We start from the raw sequence: 19,741 nt of genomic DNA, 5'->3' as shown, positions 1-19,741 counted from the left end.
GAGAGACAGAGAGGAAGGAGAGGGGGAGGAGTGGAGAAGCAGATGGGCGCTTCTCCTGTGTGCCCTGGCCGGGAATCGAACCTGGGACTTCCGCACACTAGGCTGACACTCTACCACTGAGACAACTGGCCAGGGCCTGTTCACTCTCCCATTTTTGATTCCCTAAAATGGGAATTGAATAGAAAGCACCTTTATCTGTCTCCTCCAAGAGTTTTAAACCTCCAAGCTCCGTTTTCTGGCTCAAGGGCTGGATGGACAGAATGGTAGCGCTGGCTCAGGAAGTCCTCCCTGGCATCCCAGGTTTCCTCTCTGTGGCCAGGTGAACAGTGAGCAGCAGCAAGGTTGTGCTGAGAGCTCGACAGCACCCTTTGCAGGGGAAAGGACACCATCAAGCCCATCAAGATACCAGGGAGAACAGACAGCTGAGTCTTGATGCTGGTGCAGCAGGAAGCTGTCGTAGGCCTGGCTAAGGATTCTAGCAGTGTTTGCAGCAAGGGCTCCTGTGAGCTCGGAGCAGGCAGCCATCATTCCACGGTCTCCTGCCGAGCTGGCAGTGATGGTGTTTTTATTTTGTGCATGCGTGTCTGTGTCTTCTCTCCTGTTTACCATTTGCTTTTGGTCTTTCCTACCAAACAGCCGCAGTTCCGGAGTCCTGCCCCATAAACATTGAGGAATAGGTATGAGATCTACCAAACTATATGACTGAACACGCAACTCATTTTCTTTTGGGGTTCCTAACGTAAAGGACAGCTGTGCCTTCTCTTCAGTCTGTTACACGTAGATTGCCACCCTTGGAGGTAAAGAGTATGGCTGACCCATGTCCCAACTCCAGTGCCCCAGGGTCTAGAGGTCTCCAAATTCCAGCCAGGTGTGAGAGATACCTAAGAATTTTCTGTTCTACTCACTTCTCTTTACCTGGGGTCTGCCTCCTCAGACTGTTATTAGAGCTTTAAGATGGATTATCATACCAGGACATTTCTGGAAAATAAGCAGCTTATACCACTGAATCCTCATGTTTCTACCATGAGAGGGTTTCCTGTCTTGGGCTGGCCTAACCTGAGGCCAATCCCACACATTGTTGAACATACTCCCTCGAACAGGCCCATCCTCCACAGCTGGCTGGCCCTGCCCAGGACGAGCTGACGGTCCCATGGAGATGTTCAAGGCACAGTGTGAGAAGTGGGTGGCAGTGCAGGCTGCTGGGGGAGCCCTTGGTGCCCACTGGGAGTGGTCTTGTGAAGGCATAGTGTGGGGGATTCTGCTCAGAGGTCCACGTGCCAGAGGAGGGGTGGCCTTCCTAACCCCTACAGTTCAGTCTTTGTCCTGAGCGTATGGGCAGCGGAGGCCCTGCCTTTCCTCCAGGGAGCTTCTACAGCTGGATGAAGCCAGGTTGTGGGTGGGAGGGTGAGTAAGGGGAAGTGAGGATGGCTGGTATAAAGCCTGGGGCGCTGGCTGGTGAGTGCTTGCTGCCAGTCTCCTCGCACAGCACTCTCCCATATTTCCTCAGTTAGTAGTAATCTAACTGGGATTACTACTGGATGGGCCCAGATCTGCCTGGGCCCATCCTGTCAGTAAGTACTGAGCCGGGAGTGGAGCCCAGCTGTTCCAGCGACAGCTTAGACGTCCGAGGAAGGGAACAGACTGAGTAGTAATGGATTGGAGGCAAGGTACAAAGGAGAGAAGGGTCTAGCACAGGTGGCCTCTGCTCTGCATAGAGGAGCCACAGCAGATTCGGGGGGATGATGAGGTAGGTGGTCAATGGATGACACCTCTGGGACCCCAGAATTCTTCAGCTAGTGTTGCCTGAGGTTGGAGGCACCAATGGACAGCAAACCTCAGTAGGCTACTTGGGTAGAAAGAGGTGAACAGCAGGTGCAGAGACAGGGTGCTGCAGCCATGGCACTGCCCCTCCATGTCCTTGGCACCCTGCTGGGAAGCCAGGCACTTCCTGCCCTACCCTGGCTTCACAGCAAACACTCTGCATCCCTCTTCTTCCTGCCCTGAGGGAAAGCTCAGCTAGACCCAGTTTCTTTCTCCGTGTCCACCATAACGCAAGCCAACTTCAAAACAAGACACAGGAGTGGATCCTAGGGCAAGTTCTCAAAACAGGAAACATCCTGCGTGTCCCTGTCAGGGAGCCACAGTGGCCGTTACAGACCCGGCCCAGTGGGCAGGAGCAGCTCCTGTACCGGACAGCACCCACTCCTCCCGTTGCTCTTGCACTGTGGCCCTGTACATGCACAGGAGTTTCAAGTAACACATCCTACTGGCTTCCACGCCGAGCTGCTGGGGACACCGTTGGACCTGGCCAAAGGTCTGGCTACTCTAACCTCCCTTTCTCTTTTCTAGGCACCTGGCAGGCTGAGGACAACCTTGTCAGTCGTCGGAACACACAGCGCCGGCGCCTGTCATCCAGCAGCTTGGAGGATGCTGAGAACAGGCCCTGTGTGTGGGGGTCTTTGGCCGTCTGAGAGCCCCACCCCCCATACCAGAGCTCCCCTTCTGTCCCAGAATTCCATCCTGGCTTCCTGAGACCAATAGCCTCCTGGGCATCCGCAGCAGGACACATGGAGACTTATACTCATGTGGAAGCCAGATGTTGAGGTCATCCTGCTCCTCCTAGCCTCATCTCCTTCCATGACTATGATCCCTCCCCTCTCAGAAGGGACTGGAAGCTTTCTTTCTTCTGTGGGCTGAAGCCACTCAATGAGCTGCATCTCAGGAGACCCTTTGCAGAGACTATCTGGAATGTTCCCACTGTATCTTGATCTTCAGGTGGAGACAAGGCCCACATGCTGGTTGTGTCTCAAGCATATTTCTCTCCTTAGAGTGTAGACCAAAATGACTTGGAGTCTTAGTGGCTTGTTACACCTATCTGGCATTTTCTGGTTTCTGGGACCTCATAACCAATTTGAAACCTCCAATTTGAGGTGGGGTTGGGGGGTGACTCCTGTGAGAAAGGAAAGTAATATTGCACTATAAGTAGAGTTTCCCTCAAGGACAACAGAAAATGGTGGCAACCAAAAGGTTGGTTGAAGAAACAGTTGTTGCTTCTGGCAGGTAAACTAAGCTCCCATGGCTCATGTGTCTGTCTGCTTAAGAAGGAGGCTGTGAATCTTATAATCCCCCCATTAAATGATCACCCTCAGGAGGATTCTTAAGATCAAGTGCATTCATGAAGGCCTGGGCCTCCATCGTAAGGTGACATTTCAGAAAACACATTTTTTACCCTCTCTGTGTGCCAGACACCATCAAGAACTTTCATCACTATGGCCCTGTGAAATGTATTCTTACCCCTGTTTCCCCATGTCTACCCCTTTTTGTTAATAGTTGAAGAAATAAGCTGAGAGATGGGTGAACCAGTGATCCTCCAACTGGTGCCCAGGAGCCTCAAAGGAAGTGGTGGAGAGCACTGAGCTGGGGCCAGCAGTGGGCTGGGGGCCTGGGGGCCAGAGTGAGGGCCTTCATCCCTGGGAGCCTCCCCACTCCACATTCTCCTCCCCTGCCTATCAATTCTCCTGAGCCTAATAGGGGAAGGAGAGGTATTGCCTTCCATAGGTTCATTAGAGATTTAGAGATAGCACTCAAATCATGTGCCCACCCCACCTCAGTCTAGTGTAAGGCAAAGAAACAAAAGCCTGCAACAGCAAGGCTAGGCCATAAGCTGTTGGTGTTCCTCTTCTCTCAACACTAGTGTTATGGATTCCATACAGCTCCTGGATAGGTGCTTTGTCAACTGGCTTTTGAAAAAGGTTATTCAGTGGAATACGGTTTTGGGAAGCAAAGTTGGATACAATAATTTGTGACACTGAGTTGTGGAGCCTTAGCTATGCCCATCCTGGTGGCTTCTCTTAGTATTTGGAATTGTCCTAGAAGAACTTCTCAGGGCCTTTATCAAGGCCTCAGAGACAACCCAGTGCCCAGGGGATCTTTTGTACCTTCTATGTGGCTTCTTTGCACCGCCAGCCATATAGTGACCCTCACACTGCTTCATGGTTGTGGCTCTTGTTCTGCCTGGTCAGGGAGGAGGCCTGTTGAGACAGATGTGATGTGAGCCAAGCTGGAATCTAAGTTTCTGTGTTGAGTTCCCACGTCTACCCTCTCTGAAATCCTGCAGTGGACTCGGCTGGTTCAGGCCTCACTTCATGTCCTTCCTTTCCCCCAGCATTCTTTCAGCCCCTTTCATATTTAAGATCTGAGCAATAACCTCACTCCCTGACTTCCTTGAAGTTTGAGCCCCAGAAACACCAGGGAATGGGAGCTTCCCTTAGCCTGGGGTGGTGGCATACAAACATACCTCCTCTCTCAGCAGGTAGTATTCATGGTGTGGTGTTAGCTGAGATGAAAGAGGTGCAGGTAAACAGTAGCCACAGTGGCCAGGAACCCTAAGAGGAAGACGTTACCTTTACCCTTTCTGGGAGGTCTGTGTCCTCTCCCAGGAAGCAGCTCAGAAAAAGATTCTTCTCCACCTTGGTCCCATAACCAAGACATCTGCATTATAGAATTGCCCTTCAGTCCTTTTCCAGACACTTCCTATCCTGTCCCATTCCCCCCTACTTTGTTCTTATTTAGATCTTTGGCAAGCAGAAATATCCCATCCAAAGAGGCTGGTCCTCAGTCAGCCTGATCAGGAAACAGGGCAGCTGCCAACCCTACTGCACCATCTGTCATCTGGACACAATTGTGTTGTAAGCGTTTGACCCAGAGAGAATGGGTGGGGCCTGGCTTCTCACATGAGGGCACAGACTAGCTAGAGGTCTGTGATTCTGTGCCACACTCAGGTCTGAGCTCTCCCATGGCCTCCAGGTGGTGTGGTGATCCTGGGCCTCCTTGCAGAGCCTCTTTTCTTTCCCCTACCCAGTCCCATCTCACCAGAGTTCATGCCTATGCTGGGACATCTCTTGGGCAAAGACCCACAGACTTTAAGCCATCTTACCTGGAGAGAGTTAGTGTCCTGTCCACCTGATCTTGGCACACTTGTTGCTCACTTTGCTTTAGGATCTGCACACCTGATGTGAACAAGTGTGTGTGTACTATTCTGTCATCTGTGTACCCCTCTCACTCCCTGGAGTTACACTCATGGGCACACTACTGTGGGGACATCAATGATGTAATATTTATGGATTGCTGCATGATTCTTAAAACTGAATAAAACTGTTTACAAGGGAAGGAGAGCTGTTGACTGTGCAGTTGGCTTGTTTGTGAAAGTTCCTGTCTTTCTCCAGCACCCTTTAATACTTTTACTCAAGAGAATGTAGAATTGGAAGAGTCAGAGGGGGGAGGGATGGACATGACCCCGGTTGGGAGTTGATGTGCCATCCCCTGGGCACAGGCTTCCCACTCCAGCTCTCCAGCTCCCAGGCAGAGGCCTGAGGAAGGAGCCCTCAGCCCCACCCTTGTCCTTAAACCGGAGAACTTCCAATACTGCAGCTCCTCAATTATTGAAGAGCAGGAAAGCTGGTGACAGGAGGGAGGCCAGGGCAAGGGAGGAGGAAGGGCCACAGTTCTGGTGTCCCTCTACCCTTAGTCCCTGACACTTGAAGGTTGATAACATTAATGGGGCAAATGACCCCGCTAGGACAATTTGGAAAGCCCATGGCTTTTCTGAGTTTACCAGCCGGCTTTGCTTCCTCAGCTATCTGTAAAGGAGGGAGAACACTTCCACAGAAGCCTCTGGAAAGTTAGGGTTGGGGAGGCAGCTGCTTACCGAGAAACTGGATTACCCTAGCCGCCTTGGTGTGTCTGCGGTCGGTCCGTGCGGCCATTGCTGCGGACCGGAGAGTCAGACCAGCCCGCGGACACCAGAGCCGACGGTCAGGACCGGGATAGAGGGACAGGCCGCAGAAACGTGAGGAAGTGCCACTTGCAGCCCAAAGGAGAAGAAATGTGCTGGGGGAGCACAAGGTTCCCGAGTCTGAGCCCACTCTCAGCATTGCCCGCGCCCGGGGCCGCGTCCCTGGAGCCGTTGACGCCTCGGAGTAGCCAGGACAGGAAGTGGGCAGGGCGAGAAAACCGATCCTGGGGCGAACGGCTCTCCTGGGTGCCCGAGCCTAGGCGGCAGCACCGGGCCGCGCGCTTCTCCGAGTCCTGAGCGCGGCCCCCGGCGGTAATGCGAGGAGCTCGGCCGCAGTGGCGGGTAGGGGGCTAGGTGGCGCGGGAGAGGGATGCAAAAGGAGGGAGTTCGAAAAGAGTTGCCGCCAGAGGGAGTGGCAGGAGCCCGCGGTCACCTTGGAGACGTGCTGACCAGTAGCAGCAGTGAAAGCTGTTTATAGGGGCGGGGCGTCGCCATGGCAGCAGGAGAAGCCTTTGGAGCGGCTACTTAACGCCGGTCTCCCCGCCGCCGGCGCTGAGAGGCGCGGTCGGGCAGTGGGGCGACGAGAAGTGCTGGCGGGGCCCTCAGGCTGAGAGCAGAGGGTGGGGGGTAACTTCTTCCAGAACCTTCCTTTGGCCCAGGCTGCGCTCTGAGCCAGGTAAGGGACTGGGCGGGCCGCGGGCCGCGGGAAGGGAGGGCTCCGGTACCACCCTACTCTCCCATCCGTCCCGACGGAAGTGGTGAGCCCTGAAACTGACATCTTTGGAGTTTTGAGGTATCTCACTTCCCGCCTCCCAAAAATCTATGTCCTGTTCCCTTCCTTCCCTGTGATTTTCCATCCTAATTTCTATTTTAAAAAATCAGACGACCTCCCTGTACCCCGCCTCGTCGTGCTGCCCTCCCGGTTTCCCTCGCCCCTTTTCCATGTGTTGCAGGGTGGGAGTGTCTGATTTCCCGCTCTTGGGGTGAAGGGGGATAGACTTGGATGCCCCTACCTGTTTCCCTATTTGGCTAATAAAGCCTCCTCTTCAACCTCGGAAGGGAAAAAAAAGAGCGAGGCGGACTCTGCGGGTGTCGGACCTCAGGGCACTGCTTCTGTTTTCCCAGACCTTGGCACTAAAAGATCCTGCCAGCTGCGGGGACTATTTTACAAGAATTCTCCCTCCATACACAACCTCCCCAGGGGATGGGGAAGGAGTGCTTAGGCCCCACTGTGGTTCCTCCAGGCCCCACATTCGTATTCGGGGAGGCAACCTCCGGGTCGCGGGATGGAAGCACTCATCCAGGAGGCTGTGTAACTAGAGCCGCGGGAGTCAGCGGCCGGAGAGCGTGGCGGGCCACCTGCGGCTCAACCCGTGGATGTTGACCGCCCCCAAGGAGAGTCCCCGCAGACATGGCGGAGAGCTGGCTACGCCTCTCGGGATCAGGGGCGGCAGAGGCGACGGGGCAGGAGGGCAGTCTGGAGGAGCCCCACTCCCTGGATGACAGCCTGACCAGCCTGCAGTGGCTGCAGGAATTCTCCATTCTCAACGCCAAGGCCCCCTCCCTGCCCCCGGGGGGCACCGACCCGCACAGCTACCACCAGGTGCCAGGGTCAGCCGCGCCAGGGTCCCCCCTGGCGGCGGACCCCGCCTGCCTGGGGCAGCCCCACACACCAGGCAAGCCCACCTCATCGTGCACATCGCGGAGCTCGCCCTCAGGGCTACAGGCTCCGCCCCCCGACGACGTGGACTATGCCACCAACCCGAATGTGAAGCCACCCTACTCGTATGCCACGCTCATCTGCATGGCCATGCAGGCCAGCAAGGCCACCAAGATAACCCTGTCGGCCATCTACAAATGGATCACGGACAACTTTTGCTACTTCCGCCATGCTGATCCCACCTGGCAGGTAGGGAAGCGTGAGTTGCACCCGCTTCCTTCCAGTTCCCTCCCTCTCTCCATTCTTGCGCAGACTGGATTCACTTCACTCAGATCCGCAGGTAGAATAGGCAGGAGCAGTGCAACCAGGGCCCCGAGAAAGGAAGGCCATGGAGGAAGGACCTCCAGGGAGCCCAGTGCTTGGAAATGCCCCTTATTTGACTTCAGAGGAGGAAGAGGAAGGATGTTCAGAGGGCTTTAGTGGTGAGGATGCTGAGGTTTAAGGGCAAGCACTTGTCACTCATCCAAGAGGCTTGGCCCAAAGACCAGGGCTAGAGTTTGCTGTGAACACAGCCCCTAGGGGTAGGTGATGGACTGAGGGACACATTTTTGTCACAAGTGCTAGAATTCCTAGACACTGCCCTACCCAAGGACATTTTGTAAGAACCTGACTCAGAAGCTGAAGCTGGATTGCCCCCTGCCAAGCTCTGCATCCAGCCTAGTTGCCATTGGCTGGTGGTGGGGGATGGTGGCGAGCGCTGTGGGGTGTGAAGACCTACTGTGTCTCAGTGGAGTGTGTATGCGGCCTTCCTAAAGCTGCTGTGCCAGCCCCCTACTCCAGCCCCTCTCCAGTTTCCTGCCTCCACTCCTCCCCCTCTTTTCTGTCAACCTCCCTGGGGGGACAATTACCTCAGTCAGGTGCTTTCCACAGGGGCTCTGTCTCCAGCTCTGGATTCATGTTCCACATCTCAGAACCTGGCACAGAGCAGCCAAGGGGCCAGGCTGTCATGTAAACATCCTACCCTTGCCAAGGGCTAGTAGTACCTGCCCATTCGCCCTTTGTCCAGGCCCTTGACCCCTGTCCCCATCATGGTTGGGATAAAACTACACACCTATAAATGAACAGGGAAGGATGGTGATTTGAGTCAGGGCAGACATTGCCCTGGGAATCTTCTATCAACAGGATTAGGGGCTAGTTGGGGACAGAGGCCCTGAGGATACCCAGATCCCTCCTTGGTCACATACAGGCAGCAGGATGCATATCACAGTCCCAAGCTATTCTTCATTGGTTTTGGGCTATGGCTGGGGCAAATCCATCTGTAGCCTTGGTGAGAAAGCAAAGACCTCCACCCTGCCCCATGCCTGCAAAGCTCTGGCTGTGGGAAATGGGCCCCAGGAATGAGCACTATGCTCTTTGCTGGGTAATAATCAACTGAGACCAAACAGCCTAGGGTGGGAGGCAGGGACTATGGGGGCTCAGGGCCCAGACCAGCAGCTGGTCTGGTTCAACAAACAGGGAAAGTCATCAGATTCCACCACACTTCATCCCTACACACACTCCTGTGCAGACACATGTGCAAGTGCACACACACACACACCCTCGGTCTCCCAGTGCTCCCCACCCCAACCCACTTACTCATTTCACAAACAGGAAGGGCCAGCTGGGCCCAGGCAGAGGGAGATGGCTGGCTGTCCAGGCCCTGGGGGAGCTGAGGCGTTTGGCCAGAGGCCGCAAGCAGTGGGGTAAGGGAGGGAGGGCAGGACGGGTGGCACTGAGAGCCACCCTGTCTGTGGCTCAGCGCTCGGATGACTGGGCAGGGAGATATCCTGGCAACAGGGAACAAAAGCCCCCGACAGGACTCCTGGCTCCTCATGCCCTGTGGCTGGTGTCCCAGAGCTTCTGTCCCACCTCCCCCACCAGAGAGAAGTTGGTAGAAGGACAGGCAGAAACACTAGCACTACTAGAAACCCTGGAAACACTACTGACCCTTCCTCACCACTCACCCAGTCCTCTGTCTCTCCTGCCTCCCTGTGCCCAGAATTCCATCCGCCACAACCTGTCCCTGAACAAATGCTTCATCAAAGTGCCTCGGGAGAAGGATGAGCCTGGCAAGGGGGGCTTCTGGCGCATCGACCCCCAGTATGCAGAGCGCCTGCTGAGCGGGGCCTTCAAGAAGCGGCGGCTGACCCCGGTCCACATCCACCCGGCCTTTGTCCACCAGGCTGCACAGAAGCCCAGCACCACCCCATGGGCTGGGCCACTGACCGTGAATACCGAGGCCCAGCAGCTGCTGCAGGAGTTTGAGGAGGCCACTGGGGAGGTGGGCTGGGGTGCAGGCGAGGGCAGGCTTGGGCATAAGCGCAAACAGCCACTGCCCAAGAGGGTGGCCAAGGTCCTGAGGCCTCCCAGCTCCCTGCTGCTGACCCAGGAAGAGCAGGGTGAGCTGGAACCCCTCAAAGGCAACTTTGACTGGGAGGCAATCTTCGATGCCGGCGCTCTGGGTGGGGAGCTGGGCACTCTGGAGGCCCTGGAGCTGAGCCCGCCATTGAGCCCTGCCTCGCACGGGGACGTGGACCTCACTGTCCACGGCCACCACGTTGACTGCCCTGCTACCTGGGGGCCTTCAGTGGGGCAGGCTGCTGACAGCCTGGACTTTGATGAGACCTTCCTGGCCACATCCTTCCTGCAGCACCCCTGGGATGAGAGCGGCAGTAGCTGCCTGCCCCCAGAGCCCCTCTTTGAGGCTGGTGATGCCACTCTGGCTGCTGACCTGCAAGACTGGGCCAGTGTGGGCACCTTCTTGTAAGAGGCTAAGCCCTGCCCCACCTCCAAACCACACCCAAGTCAGGGCCCCGACTGTCCCCCAACACAGGCCCATGGAACCCTACTGCCCAGACAGGGGCTAGGCCAAGTCTCCCAAGGCTGACCCCACGAGGCCACACGTCCCCCAGCTCGGGCTGCCCTCAGATTCCAGCCCAGGAGGCTGAAAAATGGGGCTCAGGACCAGAATTGCTGCCTCCCCACCCAGCCCCCCATACACACAGTGTTTCATTGACCTTCATCTTCCCTGCCCTGGGGACTGCTAACAAGCTTTGCACGTGAGAGCTGCGTCCTGGAGGGGCCCTGGCCAGGCCAGGAGCAGGACAGGACCTGCCCCTGAACAACTCAGCTTCAAAGCTTCATCCTTTCCCCGCTTTCCTCCCCAGGTCTCTATCCAGAGAAAGTTCCCAAGTACAATGCTAATTAGGTGACAGCAAATTAACCCGCTGGAGGCCTCTTTCAACAAAACCTCCCGGGGCTAGGGCAGGCCGTAGACTGAGCAGAGCTGAGAGCAGGGGACAGAGAGGAGACTGAAATGAGGTCCAGGTACCGTGTGGGGCAGGGAGATTGTCAAAGACCTATGGTATCTTCTCCTGGTCCCATCTCTAAAGGGGGAGGAGGAGCAGAGGTCAGAAATCCCTAATAGTTGAGCTTGACTGAGGCTGAGAGTAGCAGAGTTGGTGTTCTGGGGCAGGGGCAGCCGTGCTGCAGTGAGGAGAGGGCAGGCAGACTAACGCAGTGAGCGTAGCATATAGCTGTGGTTTAACAGGGAAGGATACCCAGCTTGCTAGAACCGCTGGGACTTGGCAAGGGTGGGGATCACCCCATGCCCCAGCCTGCACTGGTGGGAGGGAGGGTCTTGTTCCACCCTCAGCACCCCAGGCTTGGTCCCGAACCATCCTCCTGCCCCGTGGGACAATTTAACCTTTTTCATGGAAAGTTATTTACAATAAAAAGTTTTTGAAAAGAAAACTTTTAAAAACCTGAAAATGGACCTGCTGGCAATTTTCTTTGGGAAAAGGTCAGGGCAAGGCTTGGGGAGGGGCCATCTCTTTGATGCCAAGGAGGAATGGCTGGAATGAAGTTGGGGGGTCACCGAAGGCCTGAAGAGTGCCACTTGATGAACTCCACAACCTCTGGGTCCCCAGGGAGAGAGAATGAGGCAGCCCTCTGGGGATCCCCTTCAGCCTGGGCCTCAGTGCCTCCATCTGCACAATGGGGAGAGCTGCACCCACAGCCCCAGGAGTACAAAGAAAGGACACACAGTTCCCTCCCTGGCCCGGGAGACTCACAAAGAGAGCCTGCCCAGGGCTCCACTCAAGCATCCCCCACCATGAGGGCCTGCCTGGGCTTGCCTGCCCGAATCTGTTGTCCCTGGCCTGGGCCAGTCTCCAGCCCTTCCCTCCCTCAGCCCTCTCCTAGAGGGGCCAGGGTGTGAGGTCAGAGGGCCCCGGCCACAGGGGCCCCACTTCCTACCTACCCTGACCTGTGTTCAGCCAGCTCAGGGCCTTCCCTCCCCGGCCCAGTGCAGGCTTATGCAAGGAGGAAGGCCACCAGGGAGATCCTTGTGCCCAGATCCTATTTTCCTGCTACTCAAACTGGCAGCCATGCTCTGCAAGAAACTTAGCTTACCAGGGTTTTGATGAGGGAACTGAGGCACAGAAAATATGTATTTGAGCGACACATAGTGGCACCTCTCAATCCTCTTACCCAGTTTTGTCTGAAACCCACCTCTCCACCCAACCACACAAGAACATTCTGGGGGTGCACAGTTCCTCCCCCAGCACACATTGCACACACACATACTCACCCTGACACAAATGCCTGCACGGAGCATGGACCCTTTCTCCCCCAAGCCCTTTTCTCTCCCTTTCCCTGAGGTTGGCTCTAGGCCAGCCTGGCATTCCCCTAGCTAACTTGCTGCTTTCACTTGCTAATTATTCCAGATATTTCAGAAGGGCAAACACTCTGCAGGACCAGGGCTTTGGGGCCATATTGAGCCAGAAGCCAGCCCACCCCCTTTCACAGCATGCTGAGTAGGCTGCCTCCCTCTGCAATACCCCTCAACCCCAAGCAAATTCTCTCTCCCTCTCCTCACCATCCTAACTCTCTATTGGCCCCCAGCAGTAGGGGAATAAGGAAAGCTTCAGCCTTCTCCAGTGGCCCCCAGGATCAGCCTCCAGCCCCAGCCAAAAGAGGGCTAGAGCTAGGGTAGGGCCCCACCACACCCTCTGGCTTGGCCAGAGCTGGGGGAAGAGGCGCAAGGTCAGGGGCAGGCAGAACGGCCTTAGGAGCTGAGGAAAGGCTGAAGCACAACACAGTCTCTGGCTCAGCCCTGGCTCCAGGGGAAATCACCAGGAGCTCCCGACAGTCCCTGTGCCTGCTTGGCCAGGCGGGGCCAGAGCCTCTGGGGCAGCAGCATTGTTTAAGGGTCCCCATGTGCTACTAAAGTGGAGAAGGGGCTTGGAAGGAAGGGGCTGGAGCACAGGTCGTTCCACGCCCTGAGCAGGAAGCATAGGAAGACAGAGTATGAGTTTCGAGCCTATCCCTCCTACTCATCTCTGCCTCAGTGGCTTTTTTGAAAAGATCTTTATTTACCTCCTATTTATTTGTAGCTTTAATGTAATCCCAGTCAAAATATACTCCACAGCATTTGACAGTAAATTGAAGACATAATGCCTATTAGTCCAAACAAATATGTATTTGAGCGACACATAGTGGCACCTCTCAATCCTCTTACCCAGTTTAACCTTCATGCCACCATCTGTATAACCTTCATGCCACCATCATAATCAGGAAATTAACATTGACCTGGTAATCCCATCTAAATGCAGACCCCATTCAAATTTTGCAGATTGGCACTGGCTGGATGGCTCAGTTGGTTAGATCATTGTCCCAAATGCCCAGAGGTTGCTGGTTCAATCCCCAGTCAGGGCACATACAGGAACAGATCAATGTTTCTGTCTCTCTCTCCCTGTCTCCCTTCCTCCCCCTAAAATCAATAAATTTAAAAAATTATTGTAAATAAAAATAAAAACTCATTTTGCAGTTTGTCCCACTGATGCTCCTCTCTGGTCTAGCACCGCCTCCAGAATCACAAGTTGCACTGAGGGGCCCTATCTCTTTTAAGCTGTGTGGCTTTGAGCCCATGACTCAAGCTCTATAACCAAGTTCCTCAGTTCCTATAATCCCCACCTTTGAGGTGAGAACCCCTTAAACTACTTCATTCTTGGGTTTGGGGACAGTCTTTCCCAAAGTAGAAGCCACCTTTTGTTCCCTAACTGGCTACCTTTGTCCCATCTTCCCTCCCTTACATATCCTCAGCCAGGAATGTGATGGAGGGAAGGACAGGAGCTTGGGCCCCTCCCTGCCCAGAGCACACCCTGCTCCACTGGACAGGCCACTGCAGGCTCCAGGGACTCCTGAGATGTCTGGAAGGCACCTGGCATTCCCTCAGCCCCGCACTCCATACTGTCCCAGAGCAAAAGGCCAGGCACCTGTAGAGCTGCACTGAGGACGGGACTCCCTCTCTACCCCCCACATGCACATGCACATGGGGACACAGACTTTCAGAAGGAAGGGGGTAAGCTGGAGGGCAGGAAAGAAGGGGTGTGAGGGCAGGTGCAGGGAGAGGTGGTCAGAAGTCAGGCAAACTTGCATCCTGGGCTGAGGCCCAGAGGTAAACAGGTGTATTTGGACTCCCAGCAGGGGGGAGTGGGCAAGCCTGGGCCTGTTAGGGTGGAGATATGGAGAAGGGCCTGCATTAACAATAGGGTGAAGGGTGGCCCCATGTCCTGCTGACACATTCTTGTGTAATGATAAGGGGAAAACACAGGTGACAAGGGAGGGAAGGCACCCTGGATGGGGGGACATTGAGAGGCTCTACTGACCTGTATGAGCTGAGGAGGCACATGGAAGCCATTGGGGTCACCACCCTCCTGGGACACATGTGTCTGTCCCACTCCATGACTCCAGGTGGGACAGGGACAGTTTAGAGCCACCACAATGGGCTTGCTGGGGCCTGAACTTTCCCTGTGTGCGTCAAGAGTGAGTAGGAACCAGCTGGAGGACACTGTCCCCCAGAAGCCAAGCAATCTGGGGGGGGGGTGCAGGGAGAGGAAGGGTGCACATTAACCAATGGGGGGGTGACAGGGCCAAGGTCTCGACACCTTGCCCGCCAGCTCCAGCATAGTACCTCACCCTAGCTGAGGCTCACTCTGAGGAGGGCAGCTCCTCGTTCCACTGGAAGGAAGCAGTTCACTGAGCCCCTAGGAAAGTGAGAGTTCCAGGAACAGGGGAGGGCAGACTGCATATGCACAGCCCACCTGCCCTTGGCCCACGGGGCTCTTTGAAGCCACAGGATTGCCCACAGCCTTCCCAACTGTTTGCCCAGGGAATTAAGCTGAGCAGAGAGGCTGCCAAATATTGTTACCCCTGGCTCTACCACCCACCAGCCCTGTCAGCAGCCCTGCCCCACTTTCAGCCTTACTCTGGGCACCGAGAACTGTCCCTAACCCTACATAAAATTCCAGTTTCCCCCAACTTAATTCAAGTGAACTGTGCTGGGCCAGGATAGGTGGGTGGGCTGGAGTGGCAGGGAAGGCTGACATACAGACCCTTCCCCCGGTTTCAGCTTAGAAGCTCTGGAGTCTACAGACTCCTGTGGCCGAAAACCTGCCTGCTTGCTCATTTCTACGCTTGCAGCAAGCACAGGGCCCAACTCCCTAAAGAATGAATGAATGAATGAATGAATGGGCTGGCTGGGCAAATGGATAAAAGGTAGAGAAAGAGCCAAATAGCCTTGGCGAAATCTGATTGCAGACAGTAAGCATGCAGGGGTAATCCAGCCAGTGGGACTGGGGAGGACCCTGAAGCCGCAGGGCTACAGAGTTGAGAAGAGAACACCCGGGTCAGCAGCATCTTTGAGGAAGTCCCCATGCTGCCCTGCTCTGGGAACAAGTGAGCAGCCCCTGTGGCCCCGTGAGTGTGGGTGTGGTAATAGCAGAGACAGTGAGGTCTTGAGTGCCAGCTGGAACTGAGTGGGTTGTGTGGCAGGTGTGAGCCAGGTGAGGAGTGAGGGAAAGGGTACACGAGACAAGGAGGAAGGGATGGAGGGCGGTGGAGGAGGCCCACCCAGCCTTCCTCATTCTCATCTGCTCCTTCTGGTCCCCCATTACTCCGAGGCCTAGATGCTAGGAGCGAGGGCCAAGAGCAAGGGCTTGAAGAAACTGACATTTAAGAACTACCCCTAACCCACAGGATCAGCAAATTGGCATTTTCCTATTTGCACCCTAGCTACAAGATCACCAGGACAGAGCTGTGCCCAGTTCAGCTGTCCCTGCCTGGTCACACTCCACTGTGCATCAGGATGGGCCCTGGGGCCACTGAGCCCAATAATCCTGGTGGCACTGCTGCCCAGTGTCTAAGCTGAGGCCAGGAAATCTGTGAGGAGCTTGAAAGCCCCAGTGTCTGGAGGTGGGGACTGCCTGTGAGGCTAGGCCGGGAGCTGGCACTGTCCCACAGACTGGGCAGGTTTGAGACCAGTCCAACGCCAGTTCTGGAGAAAGGGGGAGGGGTGCCGGCGTTGTCGGTGAGTGGACCTCACAGAGGGCTGGGACTCACACCCCCATCCACATTCCCTGGGTCTCTCTAGGCTCACTATTCCATATGTGGGTTTTATTGGGGGTGAATGGGACATTGAGGGTCTCCCAGGCCTGGAAGTAATCCAAGCAGGGGAGAAGAAGAATCGGCAACTAGACCCAACAACCTCCATGAAGTGAGGTGGGTCATGAGGAGCAGGCAGTTTGCACCCTGGCCTGACCCCACCCCAGAGCTCAAAGGCTCTGCCTTCTCTGGCCCAGGAGGCTCTTGGCTGAAGGAAGAGTTTGGAGATGGGACACCTGGGTCCATGTGGCATGGACCATGAGCAAGCCCAAGGCCCTCAGTTTGCAGAGGAGGAAACTGACCTCTGTGGTCTCATCTCTAACTCTGGAGTTGAGTGTCCTCATGACATGATGGGGTTAGAGCCCACTGATGCCCCAAGAGAGAGCAGTTCCTACACTAAACTTGAACTTTAACCTCTACCAAACTACCAGTCCAGCTCCCAGACCCCTCCACATATAGGACCTGTGTGACCTCCACCAAGACTTGGGAAGGGGAATTCCAGCCTAGAAGAAAAGATAGGCATAAGTGACAATAAAAGATATGGCTACAGCCTGACCAGGCGGTGGCACAGTGGATAGAGCATCGGACTTAAATGCGGAAGACCCAGGTTCGAGACCCCGAGGTCGCCAGCTTCAGCAAGGGCTCATCTGGTTTGAGCAAAAAGCTCACCAGCTTGGACCCAAGGTCGCTGGCTCAAGCAAGGGGTTACTCGGTCTGCTGAAGGCCCGCGGTCAAGGCACATAAAAAAAAAAAAAAGAAATGCTACAAACTGAAAATTAACCCAGCCTGGAAAAATTGAGGACAGTTTGAAAGAGCAGACACCTAACAGATACTCGTTGAAATCACAAATGAATGAGTGACCATATGAATTAGTAAATGAAGTGGAACCAACTTGGGGAGGGGAGGAGACGACTCTGTGGGAGGTCAATCCAGGTTATGCAGTGGAGACAGTGGAGTCTGATGGTGAGTGGATACTGCAAACCAGGACACAGAACTGGGCTAAGATGCAGTCTCAGGGCCACCAGAATGAAGGTCAAGCTTAAAGCCCAGAGGTGGGCCCTGACCAGTTGGCTCAGTGGTAGAGTGTCGGCCCAGCATGTAGAAGTCCCATGCTCGATTCCCGGTCAGGGCACACAGGAGAAGCACCCATCTGCTTCTTTTTTTTTTTTTTTCCTTTTTGTATTTTTCTGAAGCTGGAAACAGGGAGGCAGTCAGACAGACTCCCGCATGCGCCTGACCAGGATCCACCCGGCATGCCCACCAGGGGGCAATGCTCTGCCCATCTGGGGCGTCGCTCTGCTACAACCAGAGCCATTCTAGTGCCTGAGGCAGAGGCCACAGAGCCATCCTCAGCGCCCAGGCCAACTTTGCTCCAATGGAGCCTCGGCTGCGGGAGGGAAAGAGAGAGACAGAGAGGGAGGAGAGGGGGAGGGTTGGAGAAGCAGATGGGTGCTTCTCCTGTGTGCCCTGGCTGGGAATAGAACCTGGGACTCCCGCATGCCAGGCCGACGCTCTACCACTGAGCCAACTGGCCAGGGCCTCCCATCTGCTTCTCCACCCCTCCCCCTCTCCTTCCTCTCTGTCTCTCTCTTCCCCTCCCATTGCCAAGGCAAAGTTGGCCCGGGCACTGAGGACGATTCCATGGCCTCCATCTCAGGTGCTAGAATGGCTTCTGTGACAACAAAGCAATGCCCCAGATGGGCAGAGCATCGCCCCCTGGTGGGCATGCTGGGTGGATCCTGGTCGGGCGCTTGCGGGAATCTGTCTGACTGCCTCCCCGCTTCTAACTTTGGAAAAATATAAATAAATAAATAAATAAATAAATAAATAAAAAGCCCAGAGGTGCATGAATTCTTTCAGAAGTGAGACAGAAGAGAAGAGGAAAGAGCAAGGGCTGAGCCTTGGTAAAGGCCACTGTTAGGGCCTCTTGTCCCCCTCCCCCTACACACACACACCTGTTCCAGGCAGGCCCCGCCCAGGAGCCTGCCATGAGTCAACAGGCCAGAGTGGGCTCAGGAAGGAAGCCAGCATTTGTCCAGGAGGGTCCTGGGCTTTGCCAAGGTAGCTAGACCTGTGCGTGTTGGAAGGAGAGGGTATTTTTACTGTTTTTATAAATTTTATTTATTGATTGATTTGAGAGAGAGAAAGAGAGAGAGAGAGAGAGAGAGAAACATTGATCTGTTGTTCCACTTATTTATGCACTCACTGGTTGATTCTTGTATGTGCCCTAACCAGGGATCAAATCCACAACCTTGGTGTATCAGGATGACACATTAACCAATTAAGCTCTCTGGCCAGAGTGAGATTATGTTTTTTAAAGTATGGGCATAGGTATTCAGCAGGATGTAGAGAGAAAAGGGGTGATCCCACAGGGCTTGCTCAGTACAGGGGACGGCTAGGAGCCAGTGTGACCCTTCTCAAGTGCACTCTGACCACGTCACTCAACTGTTGAGAACACTGCAATGACTTTCCTCACCTACAGAAGAATCTTCAGGCCCTCTAAACATAGTCAAGGTTTGCCCTGACTCACCACTCATCTTCTCACTTACGCCTCGCTCTGTGACCAGTGACACAGAATCAGTTTCCACCCTTCGTCCCTTTACTCTGACCCCTGTTTTGAATGAACAGCCTCCCAATCTCCCCCTTCACCTGCACAATTCCCTTCATGACTTAGCTTCAGGGTCCCATGATCTGAGTCTCCAGCTTGGCCCCAACAATAGAACCTCACCATCTTGATAAAACTCAGGCCAAACCTTTCTGCACTCCTTCTTAAGAAGGCGGTTGGTTCCACATGTCGGAATCCCAGCCTGCTGCTTAAATCAGTGACAGCACTGGTAGTTACACTTCCTCCAGCTGACCTCCCATGGTCCATCCCAACCTTAAGGCCTTTTATTTGCAGTATCTAAACTCAGTTTGGGGGATGACCTCCATTATAGTCCCTTTCCCTGCATCACCTCAGCAGCTTGTTCATGACTCAAGGTCAGAGGACAAATGTTGGGAATGCTGTCGTCTTCCTGCCTGGTGCTCATGCCCTTTTCCTGCTGCCAGCACAAACTGCCCACCTGGGGCTCCCGGGTGCTGTCTGGAATTCAGGGTTGCTGGAGAAGGCCTTGGGCTGGGCCCTGGGCTCCAACAGGCCACCACAATAGCGGACCGCTATCTAGACCTCTGGCAGACCCCAGACTCCCAGTACGGTCTAAAGCAGTGGTCCCCAACCCCTGGGCCGCAGACCGGTACCGGTCCGTGGGCCATTTGGTACCGCTCACAGAGAAAGAATAAATAACTTACATTATTTCCGTTTTATTTATATTTAAGTCTGAACGATGTTTTATTTTTAAAAAATGACCAGATTCCCTCAGTTACATCCATCTAAGACTCACTCTTGACGCTTGTCTCGGTCATGTGATACATTTATCGGTCCCACCCTAAAGGCCGGTCCGTGAAAATATTTTCTGACATTAACCCAGTCCGTGGCCCAAAAAAGGTTGGGGACCACTGGTCTAAAAGATCTTCAGGCCTGAACGCCTGGGGTGCGGGGTGGCATGGAGAGTGAGTCTGGTCTGTTTGCCCCATCTGGGAGGCTGGGGGCCGCTGGAAAGGTCCTCAGTCCTAGAGGACGGACTGCAATTTGCAGGAGACCTTAGGGGCCTTTAGTATCAGCTATAGATGAGAAAACTGGGGCACAGAGGGAGGACACATCTCTAAGGATGTCAACACAGATAAGGTTGGCTTCTCCTGGGTGTTGTTAGCTAGGGATGCATCTAGACATCTGTCACCTCTTCTCTCACTGCAGTCCTCAGTGC

The 19,741-nt window shown here is 54.8% G+C and overlaps 2 protein-coding genes and 1 long non-coding RNA gene across 7 annotated transcripts in view; 2 read left to right on the top strand and 1 right to left on the bottom strand.

The window, feature by feature from the left end:
- RNF157 (ring finger protein 157) overlaps window positions 1-5,174 on the top strand; it is a 91,221-nt gene extending 86,047 nt beyond the window's left edge. For 2 of the 3 annotated variants that reach the window (XM_066381275.1, XM_066381277.1), the window contains one exon: window positions 2,350-5,174. In XM_066381275.1, the coding sequence (XP_066237372.1) occupies window positions 2,350-2,471 (122 nt within the window). In that variant the 3' untranslated portion in view covers window positions 2,472-5,174. Of the gene's footprint in view, window positions 1-636; window positions 678-2,349 lie in introns of all 3 variants that reach the window. The other variant, XM_066381276.1, reaches the window with a different exon arrangement.
- LOC136403027 (uncharacterized) lies at window positions 3,742-6,165 on the bottom strand. The gene is made up of 2 exons (XR_010751067.1): window positions 5,708-6,165; window positions 3,742-4,031 (listed from the first exon to the last, which is right to left on the bottom strand). It is a non-coding gene; the product is annotated as an uncharacterized lncRNA (long non-coding RNA).
- A 176-nt stretch (window positions 6,166-6,341) lies between these two features.
- Window positions 6,342-11,256, top strand: FOXJ1 (forkhead box J1). 3 transcript variants are annotated; one of them, XM_066381271.1, is made up of 3 exons: window positions 6,342-6,470; window positions 7,039-7,703; window positions 9,493-11,256. In XM_066381271.1, exons 2-3 carry the CDS (start codon window positions 7,206-7,208, stop codon window positions 10,258-10,260), a joined length of 1,266 nt encoding a protein of 421 aa, XP_066237368.1. In that variant the 5' UTR covers window positions 6,342-6,470; window positions 7,039-7,205; the 3' UTR covers window positions 10,261-11,256. The 3 variants fall into 3 exon arrangements, with proteins under 3 accessions (XP_066237368.1, XP_066237370.1, XP_066237371.1); XM_066381273.1 differs by having other exon boundaries at window positions 6,379-6,470; window positions 6,920-7,703; XM_066381274.1 differs by lacking the exon at window positions 6,342-6,470 and adding an exon at window positions 6,569-6,587.
- Window positions 11,257-19,741: the final 8,485 nt, after the last annotated feature.

Source organism: Saccopteryx leptura, chromosome 4, assembly GCF_036850995.1.
Source record: "Saccopteryx leptura isolate mSacLep1 chromosome 4, mSacLep1_pri_phased_curated, whole genome shotgun sequence".
Lineage (NCBI taxonomy): Eukaryota > Metazoa > Chordata > Mammalia > Chiroptera > Emballonuridae > Saccopteryx > Saccopteryx leptura.
The sequence above is the reverse complement of the archived record's forward strand: the minus strand, read 5'-3'. Positions and strand labels throughout refer to the sequence as shown.